This window comes from Micromys minutus (assembly GCF_963924665.1).
Source record: "Micromys minutus genome assembly, chromosome: 5".
Classification (NCBI taxonomy): Eukaryota; Metazoa; Chordata; class Mammalia; order Rodentia; family Muridae; genus Micromys; species Micromys minutus.
The window spans coordinates 78,747,112-78,769,591 of record NC_137974.1 but is presented as its reverse complement, the minus strand read 5'-3'; the positions used below and the strand labels follow the sequence as shown (position 1 = coordinate 78,769,591).

The 22,480-nt window shown below is 41.5% G+C and overlaps 1 protein-coding gene across 2 annotated transcripts in view; it reads left to right on the top strand.

The window, feature by feature from the left end:
• TMEM131 (transmembrane protein 131) overlaps window positions 1-22,480 on the top strand; it is a 125,815-nt gene that overhangs the window by 84,706 nt on the left and 18,629 nt on the right. For both annotated transcript variants that reach the window (XM_080917167.1, XM_080917166.1), the window contains exons 10-28: window positions 20-76; window positions 1,019-1,080; window positions 4,502-4,610; window positions 5,843-5,951; window positions 6,655-6,808; window positions 6,896-7,066; window positions 8,442-8,552; window positions 8,641-8,775; window positions 9,106-9,210; window positions 10,754-10,840; window positions 13,938-14,090; window positions 14,183-14,258; window positions 14,377-14,494; window positions 17,338-17,476; window positions 17,589-17,698; window positions 18,049-18,115; window positions 20,734-20,885; window positions 21,133-21,275; window positions 21,778-21,964. In XM_080917167.1, coding sequence (XP_080773293.1) covers window positions 20-76; window positions 1,019-1,080; window positions 4,502-4,610; window positions 5,843-5,951; window positions 6,655-6,808; window positions 6,896-7,066; window positions 8,442-8,552; window positions 8,641-8,775; window positions 9,106-9,210; window positions 10,754-10,840; window positions 13,938-14,090; window positions 14,183-14,258; window positions 14,377-14,494; window positions 17,338-17,476; window positions 17,589-17,698; window positions 18,049-18,115; window positions 20,734-20,885; window positions 21,133-21,275; window positions 21,778-21,964 — 2,245 coding nt within the window. The remainder of the gene's footprint in view (window positions 1-19; window positions 77-1,018; window positions 1,081-4,501; window positions 4,611-5,842; window positions 5,952-6,654; window positions 6,809-6,895; window positions 7,067-8,441; window positions 8,553-8,640; window positions 8,776-9,105; window positions 9,211-10,753; window positions 10,841-13,937; window positions 14,091-14,182; window positions 14,259-14,376; window positions 14,495-17,337; window positions 17,477-17,588; window positions 17,699-18,048; window positions 18,116-20,733; window positions 20,886-21,132; window positions 21,276-21,777; window positions 21,965-22,480) is intronic.

The window sequence follows — 22,480 nt, the reverse complement described above, 5'->3', positions numbered from 1 at the left end:
CACGGTTCTTTTTTCCCAGCTCCTGGAATCTATTCCTCAACTGAAATGTTAGATTTTGGAACACTTCGAACACAAGGTACAGTAACAAAAGCCTTTATGGGTCTGACTTACTTTTTTGTTGCTGTGAAGAGACACCAAGACAACTTATAAAAGAAAGCATTTAATTGGGACAAGGGGGAGTTGCTTAGAATTCTAAAGGTTAATGCATGAACACCCTCTTGGGGAGCATGGCAGCAGGCAGACAGGCATGGAGCTGGAGTAGTAACTGGGAGCATACATGTTATCTGCAAGTTGGAGGCAGGGTGGGACTGGGCCACAAAGCTCACCAACAACAAGGCCACACCTCTCCTAATCCTTCTCAGAACAGTTCTACCTCTAGGGACCAAGCATTCAAGTGTATGAGCCTGTGGTGCCAGTCGCCTTCAGAACATAGGGTCTGAAATAATCCAATTGGGATTCAGTTCTGGTGGCTGTACTTGTAATTCAGCTTTGAAAGTTATTTCTCAGTTGGTCCTGTGATCTTGTAGAAAGTGTTTTTAAGAAGCCTACCTCCCAGGTGAGAAAATAGATTGAGTTAACTTGAATCTTCAGGTAGAAAACTGAAGCAGAAAATGGTTTCTTAATCCAATTCCTCACACATTCAATTGTGACGAATGTTTTTTTCAGTAGTAAAATGAAGGAAGTTAAAGACTTTTTCTGGATTTTTTTTTAAGGCATGAATTATTTGGTTGCATTCGAATGGCATAATTTTATTTATCCTAAGTGAGCAAAGAAAATTCTAATCATAAAATTATAAACAACCAAGCTAAGATTATTATTATTAAGGGAAAAGTACAAAATTGAGATTGATTTAAACAATTTGTAATTAAGACTTACTTGTCCAGGATTAAAGACCATATTTTTGGAATTTGATTTGCTTTTTATATGATAATTTTTGTAGTATCTTATAAGGTAAAGATTCTAATTTGCCATAAAGAACACCTCTTAAAGAAACACTTCTCTTCTTCCATTTCAACAGATCTACCAAAGGTTTTAAATCTTCATTTACTAAATTCAGGAACAAAGGATGTACCAATAACAGTAAGTTTTTAAGTGCCTGTGTGTGTGCACGCATGCACATTTGTGTGATTTAACAGCAGGGCTAAGTCCTTGCTCTGTATTGTGGTGGCCTGTAGACTCTTGGCTCTGTGGGATATGAGAATTCTGGTCTTCATTCATCCTTTTCACTCGTTCATTTACTAATTGTGAACATCACGTGTGAACTAGGCTGTGTCCTGAGAGTGGAGTTATGAGTCAGACTGCCCAGGCCTCTTTATCACTGAGCTCACTTTGAACCCAGGCTTCTTTGGATCCATCTCAGTGTGATAAGAAAAGGACTAGCTGACTTACACTTTGTAGACAAACCGTAGCTACTTTGGCATAAGCGTAGAAGAGAGACCAGCCAGTACTGGAGAGGTCGCAGTGGCAGACATTTATTTCTTACATTCACTGAAAAACTGAGTTTTCCGAGAACCAGGGTTTGCTTTGTGTTTTCCTTCTATTTCAGCATTTCTTTCAAATATTGTTACAAGATTAGAGCCTGGCATGTCTTTAGAGAGGTGTTTTCCTCTAGTTAAGCAGTGCTAAATGTTGTGTTTTGTTAATTTCTCTTTCAAGAGCTGATTCTCTTTTTAAACACTGTAGTCCTTCCCAGTGCATGATTTTTAAAGAGCAGGGAGTTCCAGATGTGTTCCTCACCTGACCGTGGACAGAAGGCCCACATTCAGGTCATCCTGTCATGTGGCACTGAGAAAGCAGTCTTCCTGACATCATAGACACCTGTGTGCCTCGTATGTCTTCAGAGGCAGGGTTGCATGAGCAGTCCATGATAGCTGATGAGTAGGAACTGTTTGTATCCATTGCTGTCTGCTGTAGTAAAATGAATTTATGCATAAAATATTAAGAATTCAGTTGCTATGTGCTAACAGGATTTACCTTTGCTTGCTGACATGCTTCAGTGTGTCTTGAATTTAAAAACAAAACAAAACAAAACAGGGTTTCACTATATAGCTCTGGCTGGCCTGTATGTAACTCACTGTGTAGTCCAGATGACTTTGAACTCAGATCCACCTCAGCCTCCCAAGTGCTGGGATTAAAGGCGTGCACCACCATCACACCTGACTTAATTACTGAGTGATAATCTGACCTGAAATCATGAGAAAAGGCTAAAAATATATTAAGAACAGATAGAAGCTGTCTCTCCTGGGAATCTTGCCATATTTCCCACTTCTTAATAATCTTTAAATAAGCAGTAGTTGGTGACTAATACTGAAATGACCAGTATAATTAAGTTCATTACAAAGTAATGACTTTGTAATATTTTCTATCTTAAGTTACCAGAATGAACTTTAAGTATTTTATTCTGATTTTTTTTTTTTGTTTTGCTTTGCTTTGTTTTTATTTCCTTAGACAAATGAGTTTTACCTGGTGATTCAGGTTTATGTTTATGAGTGTATACAGTTCAGACTAATATAAAGTGACTCACCAACTGCATTTATTTACTTTTAGTGCAATGTGTTTTGAAGTGATGACTCTAAATGTAAATTTTCCCCTTGTTTGGAAATGCTTAAAGTATTGCATTTGAAGTAAAAGAATCATTTTTCCCAACATGTATTTTAATTTCTTCCTGCTTACAACTGTATCTCAGCAAAAACCATGACTTGTTCTTTTCGGCACAGCTTTGCATAGGCTGCTGCCACACAGAGCGTGCCACAGTGGTTCCTCATGAACTGCTTCAGTGTGTGAGCATGTTCGGATATGTCTGTCTGTGCTTCCATTGTTGCTGTCTCTGTTCCATGAAGGCCCTCTGAGGCCTCAGCCTGCAAGACCAGCTTTCTAGCCAGCCACGAGCTTATACAATCACTGGACTCTGTAGACAGAGAATATCTACTCTCGTCTCCCAGGATGTTCTTACCAGTGGGGAACATGAACTGAGGGTGTGGGCAGTTCAGGCTCCCTGAACCCCTGCCATGCGTATCTGCTACGTTCCCTCGCTAGTGTATAGAATATATAAAATAGTACATAGAATAAAAGCAGTGAGACTTTCTTCCAATTGTAGCTTAGCTAACAGTTCTAGCAGTTCTTTGTTTACTCTCAGAAATACATATCCTTGAGGGACTGAAGAGATGTGTATTACAAATGGTTGCTAGTAACAGTGAGCTTATTGATAAGTAAGATGTTGCTATGAGCAGACCTTCTAGTTCCCAGCCCCAATCTTCAGGGTACAGTGAGGCAGATGAGAAGATCTAAGTGCTGGCAGAGCAGGCGGCCTTGAGAATTCCAACACATGCATCTGCAGGAGCCATCCTTAGGGCCAGCGCCCAGGCCTGTAAGGACTTGCTAGCACCTAGGTAATGGCAGTACATGGGAGAGTGAGCTGCTCTGGCAGGCCCTGGAGTTACTATAATCTTCTTAGTTCCCTGCCATAACAAACACCACACTGCAGGGCCAGTGTCTTTTTTCATGTTCTTCACACATTGTGCCTTCAGGGGATTCACGTTTGATGCTCAGACTGGGTAGAACTCTCCTTTATAAGGGTCAGCCTAGAATGGAGAAGGCCTTGCCAGCCATGTGAGCAAGCATGTGCTTCACACAAGGAAGGTTGTCTTCTGTGGGAAATAATAGGCTTTGGCATCAAGTTTATACAGTCCCAATAATTTGATAAATACCTAGAATTTGGGTTACTGTGCAATACTGTGATTCCATGAAGATACTTTTGTTTGCCAGGATGTCAGACAAGTGGCCCTGTACCAAGTCAGGAGGCCCGACTGTTTAAACATTGCATTATACTCGAAGGCCCTCTTTATCAGAACAGTGTGGGTGGAATTGGTATCTTTTAATTCTATCAGTTCAAATAATTTGTATCATTTCGGATAATAAAAAAATTAACTAGACCTTATAATGTGTTAAATTTTAAATATACACTAAAAGTACACCATTTACTTGGGGGGGTGTTTTGTTTTAACTTTAAGTTTGTGTGGTTAGACCTGACTTCCTAAGTTGTAAAGCATCTGAGCCTCACTTCCAAGTGCCTCTGTGACTGGCCTCAGTGCCAGCCTTGCCCTTTGGCCTTGCTTACACTGCAGAGGCCACATGGAGGTCACAGTGCCCTGAGGTATATACTCATCCTTCCTACTAGGGACAGTTCCAGGGCACCTTTGTGTGTAGATTTCTTCAAGAAGGATAGGTCCTGAGATGTCTTCATGTTCCTTGCCTTACAAAGATGTTCATGTAGAGAGTTAAGACCGTTAGGTCTTCTGTTGTGAGTTGGTCCTGAGGTTTAGACTTAGTCATCTCCTGCTTTCCCACCACTCCGCTCCCTGGGGCATTCATTCTTGTGAGGGCCGGCAGTGCACTTGTCTTACTTCATTCACAGCTGCTATAGCCACTGTGCCTTGATTGGAGTATGCTTTACTTTCTAGCTAAACTACTACACTAAAATAACAGGTTTTTTTCTTTGCAGAGTGTTCGACCAACACCACAAAATGACGCTATAACGGTACATTTTAAACCAGTTACATTAAAAGCTTCTGAAAGTAAATATACCAAGGTTGCAAGCATTAGTTTTGATGGTAAATATTCATTTTTTTCTCCTAGAGTGGTTATTATTTTGATAAACTAGAAAGCATCTGTGTTCATGAGTTAATAGAGAAATCCAGATTATTTTAACATTACTGCCTCAATTGATTTTCCCCTATGAAAATTAATCATTTAACGTATCTTATAAATTTATAAAGTATTATAACTTCATAAACCTAAATCAGTATCTATAATCAAGAAACATTAGCAGATATATTAGGGTTAGAAATTTCTGTAATGTGGGAAAACTTGTCACAGTTATCATAATTTACCTTAATTATGAAGTCATTGGTTGTTTTAATTAAGTGATAATATATTTAACTTTCAGAAGCACATTTTGGTTCACAGGCAAAAATAATCTTTTTAACGTTTTTATATATTGACTTTTTAAGCAAAGCAAATAGCTCTAAGTTAAAATAAGAGCCTTTGTATATTATCAAACTAGCCACTGTCAGACGAGTGATATGTATCATTTGAAGTGTTATTTCATATCTACAACCATGCCACCTTGGGCATACCCAGTCTCACCTGAAACATCAGCTCAGACTTCAGCATTTTTACAGTCTGTCTTCATTCCATTTCACTTGTTTTAAGAGAAATTTACTGAATTTGTTATTGCAGATTTTAAATTATGGCATAACAGCTGCTTAACTAGATACACAATTAAATAAGCACTGAACTCAGAAGAGGGCCTGTGGTCCTGATACCCTTGATACCCTGTTGCTCCAACACCCACATCTTAGAGTCCAGCTCCTCGGAGGAGGGCAGTCAGTGAGGGGTCAGCAGCCTGCCAGGCTCAGCAGTGTTTGTGAGAGTGTGCGGTCCTCACAGGTTCACCGTACTGAGGTTAAGGAGTGCCTCAAGCTGTGGGGAAGTGACTTGTACTTACTTGCTAGTGATGAGCCTGTTTGTTTCTACAGGGAAGAGAACTGCTATATAAAATCTGAGCGATGTTTGTAAGACAAACTTCAGTTTGCATAAAGTCACTCAGACTTAGAAGCAGTAAAAAGTAAGAGGCTCTGTGCAGGCCTGACAGCTTAGCTTGTGTTCAGTCTCTGAAAAAGCACAGGAGGAAAGAGATGACACTTGTGTGTGCCATGACAGCTCACCCACACTCACACACGTATCACACAGACACACACAATAGGCAAATGTAATTTTTAAAGTTTATACACTCCACCCCCCACACACTCAAATAAATAGATTTTTTAATGTTTCCTTGCAGCTTCAAGAGCAAAAAAGCCATCTCAATTTTCTGGGAAAATAACTGTTAAAGCAAAAGAAAAGAGTTATTCTAAACTCGAAATCCCCTACCAAGCAGAAGTTTTAGATGGGTGAGTTTTGTCTTGAAAGAAGGTTTGTAACTTTTTGTTTGTAATTTTTTTGCTAATTGATAAAAGTTCATCTAACCTGTGGGTTATTGTGACAAGAACAATCAACTGTAAGGAAATCTGTCTGTGTCCTGTTCATTTCTGACTTTTTAAGGTGGAAAAAGAAAATGGAATGTTATGGTTTGTGTTAGATTTAGTAACTTAGAAATCAACTTGTGTTTTTTCGATATTTAAATCATTGGACCCTTTTCCACCATGTCCTTCTGTTTGAGGTATGTCAGAATGTTCCTCAGTGACTTGGCAAATCCTTCTGTCCCTTCCTAAACCCCTAAGTCCTTCTAGGCCCCTGATGTGCAATAGCCCCTGAGATGTTGCTCTTGTCTATGTACCAGAAGCAGTGAGTGGCGCATCCACACAGCCTACAGGTGCTTGCTGTGGCCATGCACGTGGTGACCGCAGCAGCATTAGCCTTCCTGCAGCTGAGCTCTCCATCGATTCGGTTTTGTGCCATCCCCCTTCATTTCAGTATTTCAGGAGTTAAATGTTAAGTCATGTGGTGGACGAAATTGTAAAAATTACCATTAAATACTATAGTTCTGAGTCCATGCTGTGGTCCTTAATGCTGAATGTATTCTAAACAAGCTTGGGCTCTAAATTAGCACATGGAAATAAGGAGGGTTCATCCTGCTTTGTTTTCTTCCAATAGTTATTTGGGGTTTGATCACGCCGCCACGCTGTTTCACATCCAGGACAGTCCTGCTGACCCAGTGGAGAGGCCAATTTACCTGACTAACACTTTCAGTTTTGCAATCCTCATTCATGATGTGTTGTTACCAGAAGAAGCCAGAACAATGTTTCAGGTACGTTGAGCCAGAGCCGCTTGCTTGGCATTCGGCCGCTCGAGCAGCCAGGTGAGGCTAACCTGCTTTTCTCTGCTTCATCCCCAGGTGCACAACTTCAGCAGCCCAGTTCTAATTCTTCCCAATGAGTCGGGGTACATTTTTACCCTGTTTTTTATGCCATCCACGTCATCCATGCATATAGACAACAACATTTTACTTGTTACCAATGCCTCGAAGTTTCATTTACCTGTGCGGGTATACACAGGCTTTTTAGATGTAAGTATGCCTCTCTGCTTTCGGATGTTGTCAGGCAGTTGGGCTACACTCTTGTGATTCACACATTGATCTGACTCCTTCCCAGTCAGTGCTTTCAGGATACAGAAATACACACACACACACACACACACACACACACACAGGATTCCAAAACTAAGGGTTGCTATCCTTCAGCGTCCAATGGAATTGATCTTGGAATCTACTACAGATGCCCAAATCTATGCTTATTCCCGGCCTTTATGGAGAGCCTATAGCATTTATAGCCAGTGACGTTCATGTGGGACCTACAGATTGGGAAGCCTGACTGCCCGTGCTGTGTTTTGTTCTAATTTAGAAGTTAGAGTAAGGAGTGGTAAGTGGAACACAGGTTAATATGTAACACGGTGCTGTAACTGAACTATCACTTTCAACCTTTTGCATTAGGAAAGCACTTTCTAGCTTTTCTTCAGCATGTGTAACTCCCTGGATCCATTGCCCTTGCTTCTTGGGACATTTATAAAGCACAGGAAGGGTTGAGAAAACACAGTTTCCTTCTGAGACTACAGGATTGAGGAGTGAGTCACATAGACAGGACTGGACACACAGGAGGAAGGACTGATTCGTGTTCCCACTGGGACAGCACAGGCCTTGCTGGCTGCTCAGAGGAGTAAACCACGGAAAACTTAGGGATTACTAACTTTTGGAATTTTCCCTTGAGTCTTTTCCCCCCATGATATATTTAACTCCTTTAATTCCAGTATCTATCTAGAGCTTTTTCTAAATTATTTTCTCTTGGTTTGCTTAAATTGTACTGACAGAGTCTAGAACAGAGACAAAGGAGAGTGGTGGGCAGGGACACTGTTAGGAAGCTCAGTGCTGACCTTGATTGGTTATAGTTGAAAACACCAGGACAACCCAAGAACCAGAGAAGGAGGCTGGGTGGTAAAGAAGCACATTGGGCAGGTAAAACAGACAGCACAGAAGTGAGGTGTGGAAGTCTTCATGGCACAGAAACCCACCTTTGGTAAGTGATAAAGAGCAAGGTGGGACATGACCAGGACTTACTTCAGCTAGGTTTGTGCAGCTCGAGGGCTCAGTCCAGGCAAGGAGTTAATTATTATTTGTAATCTGGCCTCGTGAGAGCACAGACTTCTGCCAGATTGCAGGGGCTCCCTTGGCTCTCCTAGTCCTTCAGGGAAGTAGCTGCTAAGAAATGGCTTCTCTCCATCCCTGATTCCTCTGATCGTCCTTGTCCGAAGTTCTCTGTGTATCAGCTGCATGTATAGACATAAGTAAGATACGGAAACTTCAGTGTCTCCTAGTGGTCACTTTATTCGATAATATTGTTAAACACATGTGATCTGGTGTTTGATACAGTCTTTTTCTCTCTCTCTAGTACTTTGTATTGCCCCCCAAAATAGAAGAACGCTTCATAGATTTTGGAGTACTGAGTGCTACAGAAGCAAGTAGTATTTTATTTGCAATTATAAACAGCAATCCAATTGAGGTAAAGAAATTGTTTTTATCCTCAATTACACTGAAGGTCTCATGTTTGTGTTGCAAGATCACAATCACTCTGTGTTTTCTCTTTGAAGCTGGCAATGAAAAGTTGGCATATCATAGGAGATGGCTTATCAATAGAGCTTGTAGCTACAGAGAAAGGAAACAGAAGCACCGTGATCGCAAGCCTTCCAGAATTGGAGAAGTCCTCTTTACCTGACCAGTCCCCGGTGAGCGAGCCGGCTTACTGCTTTGGGTTAGATGGGTGCTTCAGGCCCGAGTGAAAGAGCGGTGTGCTGTGTGCACCACATGGCAAGTGCCTTGACACGCTTCCCAGGGACACTGCAGGGGCCGTGTGGGGGTCATTCTTTTATGATGAGGGCACAGAGGAATTGGAGGGATCTCTACCACACTATGAAAGGTGTGCAGCTCTGATGCTGTCACACAGGGTCTACACACGGCTCTGTGTAGGTACAGCTCACCCCCAGAGCGCTCCTTCCCACTTCAGTAGGACCCTTGAGCCTGCACAGCTACTAACGATGCCATTTTTACTGCTTCAGGTGACATTAGCTTCGGGACACTTTGCAGTGTTCAGAGTCAAACTTACTGCCAAGAAGCTAGAAGGAGTCCATGACGGGGCCATTCAGATCACAACGGACTACGAGGTAAGCACATTGGGGGTCCATGCCAGTTAGGTTTTCTGGATCTTTCTGTCTGTTGTTAACGACTGTGCACACTGGTAGGGCTTTCCAGTTTTTGTAGAAGCCAAGAGCTACATTTATTGAAAGTATATTCGTTTTGTACCTTTAACACTGAGCTTTTCAGAGCCATTTCAGAACACGGGTATTCATTACCTCCCAGTTTTCTGCTAAAACTTATACTTTCCAACTAAACCACAGTTTCAGAAAACTACCCTTAGCACATGAGAATTTACACTGTTAAAAACCTGCCTGCAGAAGATTACCACATAGAGGTCCTGACTGGATTTCCTGAGCTGCAGGTCTGACTCTGCACTCATTTTTTGCAGTACTCTGGAGTTGATCTTAAATTCACTAAGATCCTGATTACATTTGGCAGATCTGATCTTTTTTTTATTTTATACTTTTGATTTTTTTTTTAATAACGGGGCTGGAACTCACCGTATAGCCTAAGCCAACTTGAACTAGCAGCCCTCCTACTTGAGTTTCCCAGGTGCCAGAATTACAGGTGTAGGGTTGCTTGCCTGTCTCAGACCTAAATACTTTTAATTTAACACTTACAGATCTTTGGGCGGTTGAGTACTTCTAAATTCAACAAGTTGCTCTCTTTGTCCTCCTGAGTGGTTTCAGCACACACAAATCCAGTGGCAAAGTAAACAGAACTGGCTATTCAAATAATAAATGATTAGCGTATATCCAGTTACCTCCAAAAGTGAGGAATTCATACTTAACATTCATATAGAAGTAAGTGCCTTTCAGATTGAGACAGTTTTGTTTTTTGTTTTTTTAATGGATGAAAATAAAAATTAAACACAAGGGGCTGGAGACATGGTTCAGTTAGGAGCACTGGCTGTGCGTCTAGAAGACCCAGGTTCAATTCCTAGCACAATGGCTCATAACTATCTGTAGTACCAGTTCCAGAGGATCTGGTGCCCCCTTCTGGTCTCTGCAAGCACCAAGCATGAGTGTGGTAGGTATTCAGGCAAAGTAGCCATACAATTATTAAACACAAATATTCCCTCATACACTGCATTCATGGTTCACTTGTGATACTAACTAAGAATAAGCTGGAATCCTAACTCCAGATTGTTCAACTTGTCTTTAAAATTTGGGTTGAAATCCATTTTTGTCTACAAAACAATACTGAATTCTGTAGCTGTAGAAACCCTGGCTGTCTACAGATGCTGCTTTAGGAGCACAGCTTTCCTGCCTCATCTGTAGAGGACTTGCGTTTTGAAAAGCTGTTTTTATTCCTCCCCTGTGACTTAGTCTTAACTGTTTCTAGCAGGTAAATGAGTATTCTCTGGCAATGTATTGTTTTCGTTTTATAGAAACCTTGAACAGATTAAGAAAGCTTCCAGGGTGGTTTTAATACTGGGTTTGAGTTATTGTCAGTATATGACACAAAATAAGCTTTGTCTTTTTAACTCCTAAAACAATGAAGTAATTGTCAGTAGCAAACATCCCAAACTTCTTCTGATGTGCTGTGGTCTGCCTCTTCCCTCCATAGATCCTGACCATCCCTGTGAAAGCTGTGATCGCTGTGGGCTCGCTGACCTGTTTCCCCAAGCACATGGTTCTTCCCCCTTCCTTCCCAGTAAGATGGCTCACACTTTGCTTGCTCATTGTTTTCTGTTGCTTATAGCTCGAATGGGAAAGACACTTCCTGCTCTCAACATTCACTATATAGTGAAGCACTGTGCCAGGTTCTTAAGGGAATGTAAAGTGGAATGAGAAATAGACCCTCCCTCAGGGAGATTTCCATGAAGAATGGGAACTGGAGGCTTGGTGTGTAAAGCAGAGGATGCCAGTTGCCCTGCAAAGTAAAAAGGGCTTGGAGAGAAAGCATCTTGCAGCCTAACTCAACAAAGTCTTTCCAGCAAGGCCTCCCACTGTTCGAAAAAAAAAAAATGGACTAAAGAAATGTTATGTTTTGTATAGTTTTACACACACACACACACACCAACCAGTGAACTTTATTTTTAAACATATGAAGCTGTTTAATTAGGTTGTTAGCAATTTAGAAAACCAGTTAGTAAGAATACATCCTGTTGTCAGAGAGAGAAGCAGCTGCACCAGGCACCAGGAGGTTGAGGGCTTTGACAGAGAGCCATTTTTAAAGAGTCCTTTGGGAGTTGGAGAGACGGCTGTGCGGATAAGGGCACTTACTGCAGAACCCAGCTGAGCTCCAGCACCTGCATGACAGGCTGGCTCACAGCTGTCTGTAGCTCCCATTTCCGGGGACGCAGTGCTCTCTCCTGGCCTCCATGAGGTCTAGGCACACATATGGTCCGTGTACATATATGCAGACAAACAATCATACACACAAAAGCAGGCACTCTTGCTGCAGAAAAAAACCTAGGCGGGCATGTACAGACAATTTAAACACCATCTCCAAAAATTTTATAGATGCTTTAAAAATGTCTTTATGCTAGGGGAAAAAATCCACATCGGTTTTTATTCAATAGGATTAAAACCCAACTGAATTGTTTTTCTACATAGGAATATAAATAGATATGTAGTCACATAAATAAATGCATACAATATACAAATAAACTGGGATTTTACATATAAAACTAAATATATGCAACATAAGAATAAAATCTCTAGATGTAATCAATATCTTTTTAGTTATATTTTAATTTAAATATGATTAAGAAGTTTTCAGTTGCTCTGAGGTAGTTGGCTCAGCAGGTAAAGGTGCTTGCCACGCCTACTAACCTGAGTTTACCAGGACTCACATGAGGGAAGGAGAGCACCCTGACCTCCACACGCACTGCGTGATGTATGTCTGAGTTCACCACCACACACACACACAAGTAAATAATGTGATTGTTTTAACTTAAAAAAATAAAACACCTGTATATAGGTTATTAAGTAAAGGAACTACAAAAATACAAATATTTCTTGACTACAGAAGGAGTTTCATGTGTGATTCTAGAAGACTTTCATAGTTTGATGGTTTTTCACAGCCTGTCTCCCTGGTGTGTTTCTGGAGGTCCTCTAGGAAAGGAATGAAACACCTTTTATCCCAGTGATGGGATGTTAGTAGGTGATGTATGTGAGGGAGATGGTAGAGAGGGCATTGACAAAAGATATTACACAGGAATCATCAACTCCTTGAATGTCCCAATGAGGTCAACACATTGAGGCAACTGAGAGAGATGAAGCCAGAGGACTCAGCTGTGCCTCAGAGTTTGAGCCTTGAGAGAAGAAATAGGAAATGCACTGGTTTTTTGAGGAAGAGTCAGGATGCATTTGGCAAATATAGGCAGGTAGAAATGGAATCTTCTTGAGGTAGAGGTCTAGTGGGTAGGAGATATGGATGCCAGATTAATAAAGCCTAATCCAAGATTCTGCCCCTTTTAATATAAAATTTTAGTAAGTTCATCATATTTAATATGGGGCTGTAATCAAGCCTTTACCTTCTTGTGTTGTACTATGTCCTGACTGTATATTACACCCACACTTTGTCTTTCATGCACAAGAGCCTTATTCTTCCTCAGGCACCATTAGTGCTTAGTGCACACCAGTCTCCTCACTCTCCGCTACGGAGCCGTCTGTCAGACAACATTTCAAGAAAATTATAAGTAGAGTTGCAAAAGGAATTTCATTTTTTGATCTTTATGTGGCCCAAGGACAGACCAGAAGGAATTACAGTAGCTGTAGAAACAAGATGGCTGCCAAGATGGTGGTGCATCTGTTTTCTGGGACTAAACATTAGAAAAAGCACATTTCTTATTTGATAAAATTCTTTTAAGTGGATAAGAATCATATGTACAAAAACATAATTCTGTATTCAGTCAGAAAGTTTACGAAGGAAAGCTTGTAATGTACTTCTTAAGGATAATTTGAGTCTTTTTTAACTCGAGATTTACTAATTTGATACCTTCTGAAAAAACGAAGCTGGTACCTGGTAAGAACAAACACTGATGAAAACTTTACTCTGGGCTGGAGAGATGGCTCAGCAGTTCAGAGGCTTTTGTGGAGAGGATAGTTGAGTTCCCAGCACCCACATGGCAGCTTGTACACAGTGCACTTTACATATGTGCAGCCAAAACATTCATACACAGAAAGTAAAAATAAGTAAATCTTTCTGGAAAAGAAAAGATCTAATTTCTAATTTGTATGCTGTTTTGTAAAATTCTTTGGTAACTTATATGGTATGTGTTTTTACTTCTAATTACTATTTTCTGAGACAAGAACTACGTGGCTCTGTCTTCTGGCCTTGATCATTCACATGCTGACAGTACACGCATGTACCCCCATGCCAGCCAATAGCCTAAATTTTTAAAGAGATTTCGTTATCTCTTTAATGGCAAAATTACTGTTGTATTTATAAGGAAAGCAATTTAAAGAATATGTTTCAGTCTTTCTTGGTTAGATTTTAGAATACAGTTATTTTGGTGTTAACAGACTTTACATTACAAACCAAAGTGACCCTTGTTACTTAAAGCTCCCTCTGTGCCTTCTTGGGTACTTGGTGTGTCAGCACAAACTGAATTCCTGTGAGTTCATTCCAGAACTTCTGGAACATGCACAGCAGCAACAACAAAACAGCTGTCTTGTGATGTCAGCTCTTCAGGCAGGTCTCATGGTCCTCACTTCAATAAAGGGATGGGTTTTTGGCTCAATTGCATATTTAAAAGGTTGTCAATTGATGAAAATTCTAAATTTGTGTTTTCTTCTTTCAGGGGAAAATAGTTCACCAGAGCCTAAGTATTATGAACTCCTTCTCACAGAAGGTGAGGATACAGCAGATAAGGCCTTTGTCAGGAGATGGGCGATTCTACTACAGACGACTGCGGGGCAATAGGGAAGACTTGGAGCCAGGGAAGAAGTCAAAGGTTTGTTAAATCTGTGAGTTCCCGGCTGAGAGTACTTTGTGACTGGCCATCTGTGCCTTCGGGACTCATGGTTGTCCTGTGATTCTTTACAGATTGCAAACATTTATTTTGATCCTGGGCTGCAGTGTGGGGACCACTGCTATATCGGCTTACCTTTCCTATCCAAATGTAAGTCCTCCACCCACCTTACCTTCACTCTCCTGCCTCAGCACTGTAGAACTCACTGGAAGGGGTACTGGTAAGGGGCGATGGTTGAGTCCATGCTGACTTGTGCTTCCTCTTTTAGCTGAACCCAAAGTGCAGCCCGGGGTGGCCATGCAGGAGGACCTGTGGGATGCCGACTGGGAGTCCCACCAGAGCCTGTTCAAAGCTTGGATGGGAATAAAGGAGAATTCGGGACATAGGTACGGGCTTCTGCTTTACCGAGGGTTTCCGCAGTGGGCCACGGGCACTTGTGTCATTACTACTCTGTAGGCTTCACTGTATTTTTATATTGGCTTATGTTAGTTTGCAGTTACGGCAATATCACATTGTCATTGTTAGCATGCATCGCTAAGAAATGCACACGCTCCTGTGTCCGTGTATGAGGTCTACTCGAGATTGTGTACATAGTGACTGCCATGGCCACCTTAGACTCGGTGGTAAGGGTGAGGAAAAAGGCTTGTCTGTCATTGGCCTCTCCAACAGAAGACTGAATTTCTTTGTTCCTTATGAAAAAGCTCCTTCCTTCTTTAAACAGGGCCCCTTCAATGGCCTCCCCACTGCATCTTTGGCAGGTCCAAATATGCCACTGGAGAACCAGTGCTGGGCCTGGACTCGGACCCCATGTGGCTTTGGATGTGGTGTTGATCACAGTAGCCTGGCCCTATCACACACATAAGAACATTTCCAGAAACAGCAACACTGACAAAAGTACTTTCTCACTTAGCTAACTTGATATATATTTGTAAACATCACAAGATTCTATAACAGTAGTATGACATTTTAAAGCATTAATTTTTGTTAGCATACAAAGAATGGGTGTCACTGACATCTTTATGTGCACTTTGTTTTTGCTGTCCCTCTGCCTCTTTGCTGGTCCCTTTCTTTCCTGAGCAGGATCCCCTGCTTTTGCTCTCATAACGTATTTTCATTACCTTCTTTTAGTACCCCTCTTCCCTTCCATGAGACCTTTCCCGGTTCCCTCTTCGCTCTTGGCTATTTTAGATGGTGCAGTGACAAATACTGCTATTAGCAAGTATCTGTATAGTATGTTGCCCTAGCAACCGTAGGGAATGTCCCCTGGATAACAGAGCTATAGTAGTTGTACTGTTAGTTTTCAAGGAACCTCCATACTGGTTTCTATAACAGCTGGCCAAGTTTCTGTCCCCACCTGCAGCAAGTAAAGGTTCACCCTGCCCATCTTCACTAGTGTTTGTTGTTGGGGTCAGTTGGTTAGTCAGGGGAGTGAGTGTGTGTGTATTTGTGAATAATAGCCCCCCCAATCTAACCCTAACCCTAACCCCAATCCCAATCTCAGAAGTTTTAATTTGCACTCCCCTGACGGCTAAGGATGTTGAAGACTTCTTCAAGTGTTTCTGGACTTTGGTTTTTCTTCCCTTGAGAACTGTCTGCTCAGCTTATTCGTCCATCTGTCCACTAGATGATTCAAACCATTAATTGTTGAGAATGAAGTTTCTATATTGTGAAATTTTTTCCTTAAAGTTTTCTCATTAAAAGTGGTTCCACCAAGTACACAAAGACTTGTAAAAACCCCCGAGAAGAGCTCCTTTTTTCCCTGTGTCTCCATAGTGGACCTTGGGAAGTGTAGGCAGTCTCCAAGTGTTAACTCATTAGTGCAGCCAGAGAGCCCCTTCACTACCACCACTGGTGTCTTCCTTCCAACATGCTCCTCGCCAGGGCCCTGGGCTCCCATCTGCCCTCTACCTCCTTATCTGGTTGACAATGAGTGTAACATTCTCCATGTGCCTACACTTGTGTTACTTTGTTTGTATGCATGTTTCAAGAAACTCTGCTCCTTTTATATTGCCTGTATGCATACTTGTCAGTACCCCAGAATCATAACTGAGTAGTACTGACTTTGAGTGTGCTTTGGTGGTTGGACCCAGATACTTGGCATTTACAAATACATTTCAGGTCCTGAACTCCTGACTCTTGAACACATTAGCAGGGCTGTGTTCAAAGGAGGTCCTGAGCATGGCTATGTTGGAACACAGTCTGTTATTTCCTCTTGAGCTGACATCTTCATCATGTGAGGATGTTCCCTTGGTTTTATATCCAGAGGAAAACAGTGGTTATATTGAGCAGGACCTCTCTCCGAGTATCCTGCTAGGGTGTCTGCATCCTTCCCATATAAGCTATGGAAGAGTTTTAAAGCCCTTGAATAACTGTCCCAAATGTTCAGCTTTCTTTATTGAATTAATAGTTTTAAGTATCTTGGAGGACTAGGCTGTTGTACTTCAGTGGTAGAGGGCTTTTCCTAACATGCATGCACTGGGTTCAGTCCTCAGAACTACCAAGAAAAACGTTTCTGAAGATGTGCACACATTTGACAGGTTACTGGAACTAAAGCTTGTCATCCTTTGCATACTCTGTACAGAGCTACAGCAGGGTGTTGTAGATAAACATATGACATCACTGAGAGATTAGTAAAGCTGCATGCCCACTCACAAGTATGGCTTCTCTGTCACCTCCTCAAGGAGCATCACCCAAAATGTGCAAAGAACATACAAGCCAGACAAAACGGAGGTGGTGGTGAGCTACTGTGGATGTGTCATAACTTTCGCACTCTTAGCTCATGGCTGTGATCACCTGTATAAAATCTCTGTAGGACCAGGCCTGTCAGCACCCTGTTGTGGAGTTCAGGCTTCATGAGTATCTGTGTGCAGATAATGGGTGATGTTGGGGGAGAGACATGTTTGCCAGTGGTGTAGCCCCTGGCAAGGTAGACAAACACCCACTCCATACTCCTATAAACTGCCCTGAGACTCACTGGGTTGCAAGAAGAAAAAGAAAGTAAGTACAGGGTAACAGAGTGACTATTGGAACAAATATATCAAGTTTATGTATGAAAGTAAAACTAACTCATCATTGTGCAATAGTAACATTTTAAAGTTTAAAAAAATCTTGGAAAATAGAATAAGCTTTTGTTTTTAGAACCATAAAAAAAAATCTTAAGTATGATTTCTTATGTTCAGAAAACTCAAATGCTTTGTTTTTTATACTGACCTAAAAATTGTTTTTCTAGGTTGAATGCTATGTTTGAAGTAAATACAGACCTTCAAAAAAATATAGTATCAAAAATCAGTGCAGAGCTCTCTTGGCCTTCCATCCTTAGTTCGCCCCGGCTTGTGAGGTTCCCACTCACTAATACAAATTGCTCTTCAGTAAGTATTCAAATGCAGTGAGTGCTCAGAAATGTGCCGAGTGTGGTTAGGAAGTAGATGCTCTAACTCCTCTATGTGGGTCTCCACTAATGCATCTTGGCTTTGCTTTAAGGAAGAAGAGATTAGCTTAGAAAACCCTGCAGATGTCCCCGTGTACGTCCAGTTCATCCCACTGGCTTTGTATTCCAATCCCTCCGTCTTTGCAGATAAGTTAGTCTCAAGGTAAGCATTTCTGAGATGGTCAAAGGGTAAACAGAGTCTGAGTTTCCTGGGATTGGGTTGGTATTGAATTGAACATATAGAAAAGCTTTCAACAGAATGTAAATGGGGAGCTCCCACTTAACAGATTTGTAAAGAGACAATAGACAAAGCAATTCCACTATTTTCTTTTTAAAAGTGAGCAAAATATTAACTATAACTGATAGCCTTTAGCCCTTTAAGTGGTATTAATATACTACTGGTCCCAAGACCTGCCAAAAGAGAAATTGGCAAATAAAAGCACAAGCTTGGTTATCCTCCACAATCCCTAGTTGTGATGTTTATGAAGATAAACATGCATTTTTTTATTTTAGGTTTAACTTGAGTAAGGTGGCCAAGCTAGATTTGAGAACACTTGAATTCCAAGTCTACAGGAACACTGTAAGTACAACCTCCACATCATTTATGGTGCCAGAATCAGGGCCAATAAGAAGGACACCTGCGGGCTGTCCTTAAGCCGAGCTGAAGGCGGCTATTGCAGTCCAGGAATTGACTTGAGGCAGAGGAGACCAGGAGTCAGGGGGTTGCAGATGCACTGGGTGTGCCAGAAGGTTCCTCTTGATGGGCATTAACCCTATAGTCAGCAGTCAGCCCACGATAGCTCAGCATAATACCACCTAGAAAGTCTGAGACTGTACATGAAGGAGGTAATGCAACATTTTATTTGTAAATGTTAAAAGATTCAGCTGAATCCTTTAATCATTCTTTCTGTATGTGCATTTGAGACCAATACCTGGCTATATGCGTATCTGGCACAGCTGTGTATGTTTACCTCAGTAGATAATGGTGACTTTTATAATAAATTGATTTGTTCTGGGAATGAAAGTGTCCTCTATTATTTAGGTAAGTGACTACTAGCCACTCGTTATTGTATCAGGCCTTGATGTGGAGGGTGCATGTCAGCTAGGAAGGTTTAACAGGACCCTGCAGGCTGGCTAGGGTCTTCTGCCTTATTGTCTTTTTGCCCAAGACCAGACTCAAGCCTTATTCTGATTAGGATGTTTGTCCTTCCTGTTTAGAGCACATAGTACTATTATGTAGAATGTCTCCCCAGCCCTGGCCAGCCTGCTTGCTTTGTAGTTCTTCATCTCTGCAGTCGGAGGTGAGAACACACACAGTAGTGTAGACACTCCTGATTCCCGTGTCTTTCTCTTGGGCTCTCGCCTTGCTCCTCCCATCCATAAAGTGCCATTGTAGCAGGCACTGGAAGTCATTGAGAATTGCCCAGTTACTAGAACTTAGTTTCTTCTGCTTTGATAGGGAAACACAGAAGTAAATGAGCTGATGATCTCATGCAGTAACATTTGCAAGACATAGGACACTGATCTAGTCTCTAGAGGACAGACAGATGAGGAAAACCTCTGGACCTCAGGAGGTTTCCAAACAAGAAATTCTCAGTGTGAAACTATAATTGCAGAGAGTTCTTTAAACATGCTTCCTTTTCAGTCCTGTCCAGTTCTAGAGAGGCATGAGTTCTTGTTGAAATTTAATAAATTATGTTTGCTATTGTTCAAAGACATTTTTTTTCATTAAAAATGCAGACTGGGGAGCAAACAGTGGGAGATTTAGCTCACACCCAACAGCTAGTTGTATCAGTCCCCACTGCTCTTCTGATCAGTGTAGTACAGACAGCATCCTAAGCAAAGAAAATGCATCTGTCTGTTACTACAAAAAGGATTTCTGAGATCACCCAGGGGTCCCTTGGTCAGTCTACCTGACCCTTGAGCCCACCACTGCACAAGTATGGAGCCCATTGGTGCTGTTTCAGGGCATCATACTATCCCAAAATGCGTCTTAGACTATCAGAAGTTAAAATAAACTAGTATTTTGGAATGCATACATTCTTTCATTGTGCTCATAAATGGGGCCAGCATGATGGCACACACACTTAATCCCAGCACTCAGGAGGCAGAAGCAGATGGATTTTTTTTTTGAGTGTGAGGCCAGCCAAAGTTACATAGTGAGACCCTGTCTTAGAAAGTGGGTGGAGAGGATAGCCAAGAAGAGCTTATTTACAAAGGAACTTACTCAGGCACTTCGGAACAATCAGCATTCTGTTATCTTAGTAGATTGTTGATAGACACCAGTGTGATCTGTAAAAGGAAACATTTTCCTTCCTAAGCAGGAGTTAAGCAGTGTGCTGCACCCAGTCCATATGGTCCATTATCTTTGTCGGCTCATGCTGACAAAAGCAGATGGGTCTGTGTGCATTGACCCAGTCATGCCAAGGGACTCAACTCACTCTTTCCACATGTCATCAGGACCATGACAGCCCTTCCCTCAGAATGTTTAAACTTAGTCGTCTTTTAAAAAAACAAAACAGAATAATCTGTCTTCATGTTGAAACTGTGTTTTTTAACATAAAACAAAAGAACTCTGGACCATTTTAAAACTGGCTATAAAGTCTTATTTAAAATTTCAAATTAGTTATATCTTAAATCAGATGCCTGCAAAGCAGTAATTAGGTACTTAGTCTGCAAAATAGGATTAAAGATTGGTCGAGTAGAAGTCAACAGCACACATTGACTCATTTTGGAGGGCTTTCTCCACTTCCTGCACAGGGCTCCTTACCAGGCTGCAGTATCATAGGACTTAGGTGCTAATTATCAGTCTGCCTACCTTCTAGTCTTGAGTGTTGGCTTTACAGTAATGTTTTGAGCTATTTGTCTTGGGTCTGTGTCCCTTCCTATATGTGAATTGTATTTCAAATTTAAACACACACGTGTATATGTTAAAAATATCTGTATACAAATACAGAATGCATAGAACTTGAAGGCTTTGTAACTGGGAAATAACGTCTGTGTTTAACTTACACAGACCCGGAATGCATCTCACTAGCTCCCCAGCTCTCAGAGCTGGTGCCTAATGCACAGAGGATAAACTTGTCTATATGATCAACTCGAGAGGCTATATATACTAGGCCTAGAGGGGGTCAGGGACAGATGGTTTTTCCAGAAATCATATTAATGATTCGTGTTTGTTTATAACAATAATTCAAGGCTCATCCACTGCAAAGTCCAACAGGATTTACAGAGGGTCTCTCTCGGCATTTCATTTTAAACCTCATTTTAAAACCTGGAGAAAAGAAATCTGTCAAAGTAAAGTTCACTCCACTTGACAACAGAACTGTTTCTTCCCTGATCATAGTCAGGTAGGTTCTGGATGTGCGTGTGGGTTGGTTTTCAGGGCTTACCTTGTGTCACACAAGACCATGAATAGCATCTTTTGACCACGTGAGACTTAACATGAAAAATATGTGCTCTTTGTACAGTTTTGAATTTTCACCCATAAAGTCAACATATTAATAATTTCTTTGTGGTTGTTTACAGTGTTAGAACTTGTGTGTCAAAAAGTATGCGAGGTTAATTGGAGAAAATCCATAATGTTCTTTTTCACAGAAACAACCTGACTGTCATGGACGCTGTGATGGTCCAAGGCCAAGGGACAACAGAGAACTTGAGGGTGGCAGGCAAGCTTCCAGGTCCAGGGAGCTCCTTACGCTTCAAAATCACAGAATCCTTGCTGAAGGACTGCATCGACCGTGAGTGTTCTGAGGAAGGCCTGGCTTTCGGCCATCAAGGACCCCAGAAGCAAGAATAGTGTCCATATGTGCACACCTGCCTTCTGGTCAGGAGCACTTAGTATGCTGAGAGAGCTCCATGTCATACATCAGAGCTGTTTGACTTGGCTCTTGCGTGGGTTTATTCTAAGTGTGAAAAGTATGAAACATGCCCTTTTTACCGTGACAGATCAGAGCCTGCCAGGGAAAGGCACTCTGCAAGTCAGGGTGTGGGAGGCTGAAACAAGGGATGTAATTAGTTCAGACCCAGTCAGGAGTACATACAGAGACCTTACTGCCCAAAAATAAATACATGAAGCCAATTAATTATAACTAAGATGACAGATTCCAGTGAATGGCTGGTCTTTTTGGCATGCGGGGTTGATTTGTAACATCCAGCATACTGAAGCTCAAATGTACCTCGTTCACACTGGAAGCACATGACACCAAAATTTATCCACATTTGTGATTTTCCCCCCTTTAGGTTTGAAACTAAGAGAACCAAATTTCACACTGAAAAGAACATTCAAAGTAGAGAATGCAGGACAACTTGAGATCCGTATAGAAGCCATTGAAATCAGTGGCTATGTGTGTGAAGGATATGGTTTTAAAGTGATTAACTGTCAAGACTTTGCACTCAGTGCCAACGCCTCTAAAGACATAGTCATATTGTAAGTATCTTCTTGTCTGGTTCACCACTGTGCAGAGATCCGTTTCCATGGTTAAAGGGTCTTTGTCAGGGACTACAGAGACGGCTCATTGGTTAGGAGCACTGGCTGCTCTTCCAGAGGAGCTGGGTTTGATTCTCAGTACCCACATGGTGGCCAACAACCTTCTATAATTCCAGTTCCTGAAGTAATCTGTCCTCTTCTGGTCACTGCAGGAACTGAATGTGGTGTACAGACATACATGCAGGCAGAATACCCAGACACACGTGAAAATCAGTAAATATTGTTAAAAAGTCTATCACAAATGTATTTATTTTACTTTTTCCTACTTCAGCTAAAATATTGATCCATGTGTTTGTTTCCAGCATTGCAAAGCTTCCTCTGCCCTTAAATTGGATCATATAATCTTAGAAACCAATTTCAATATTTCTTCCAAGGTCATAAAGCATAAGATATTAGTGTGACTTTGAAGTGTCTCGGCCACAGAGCAGAGACCTGCGCCTCACTTTTGCTATACGT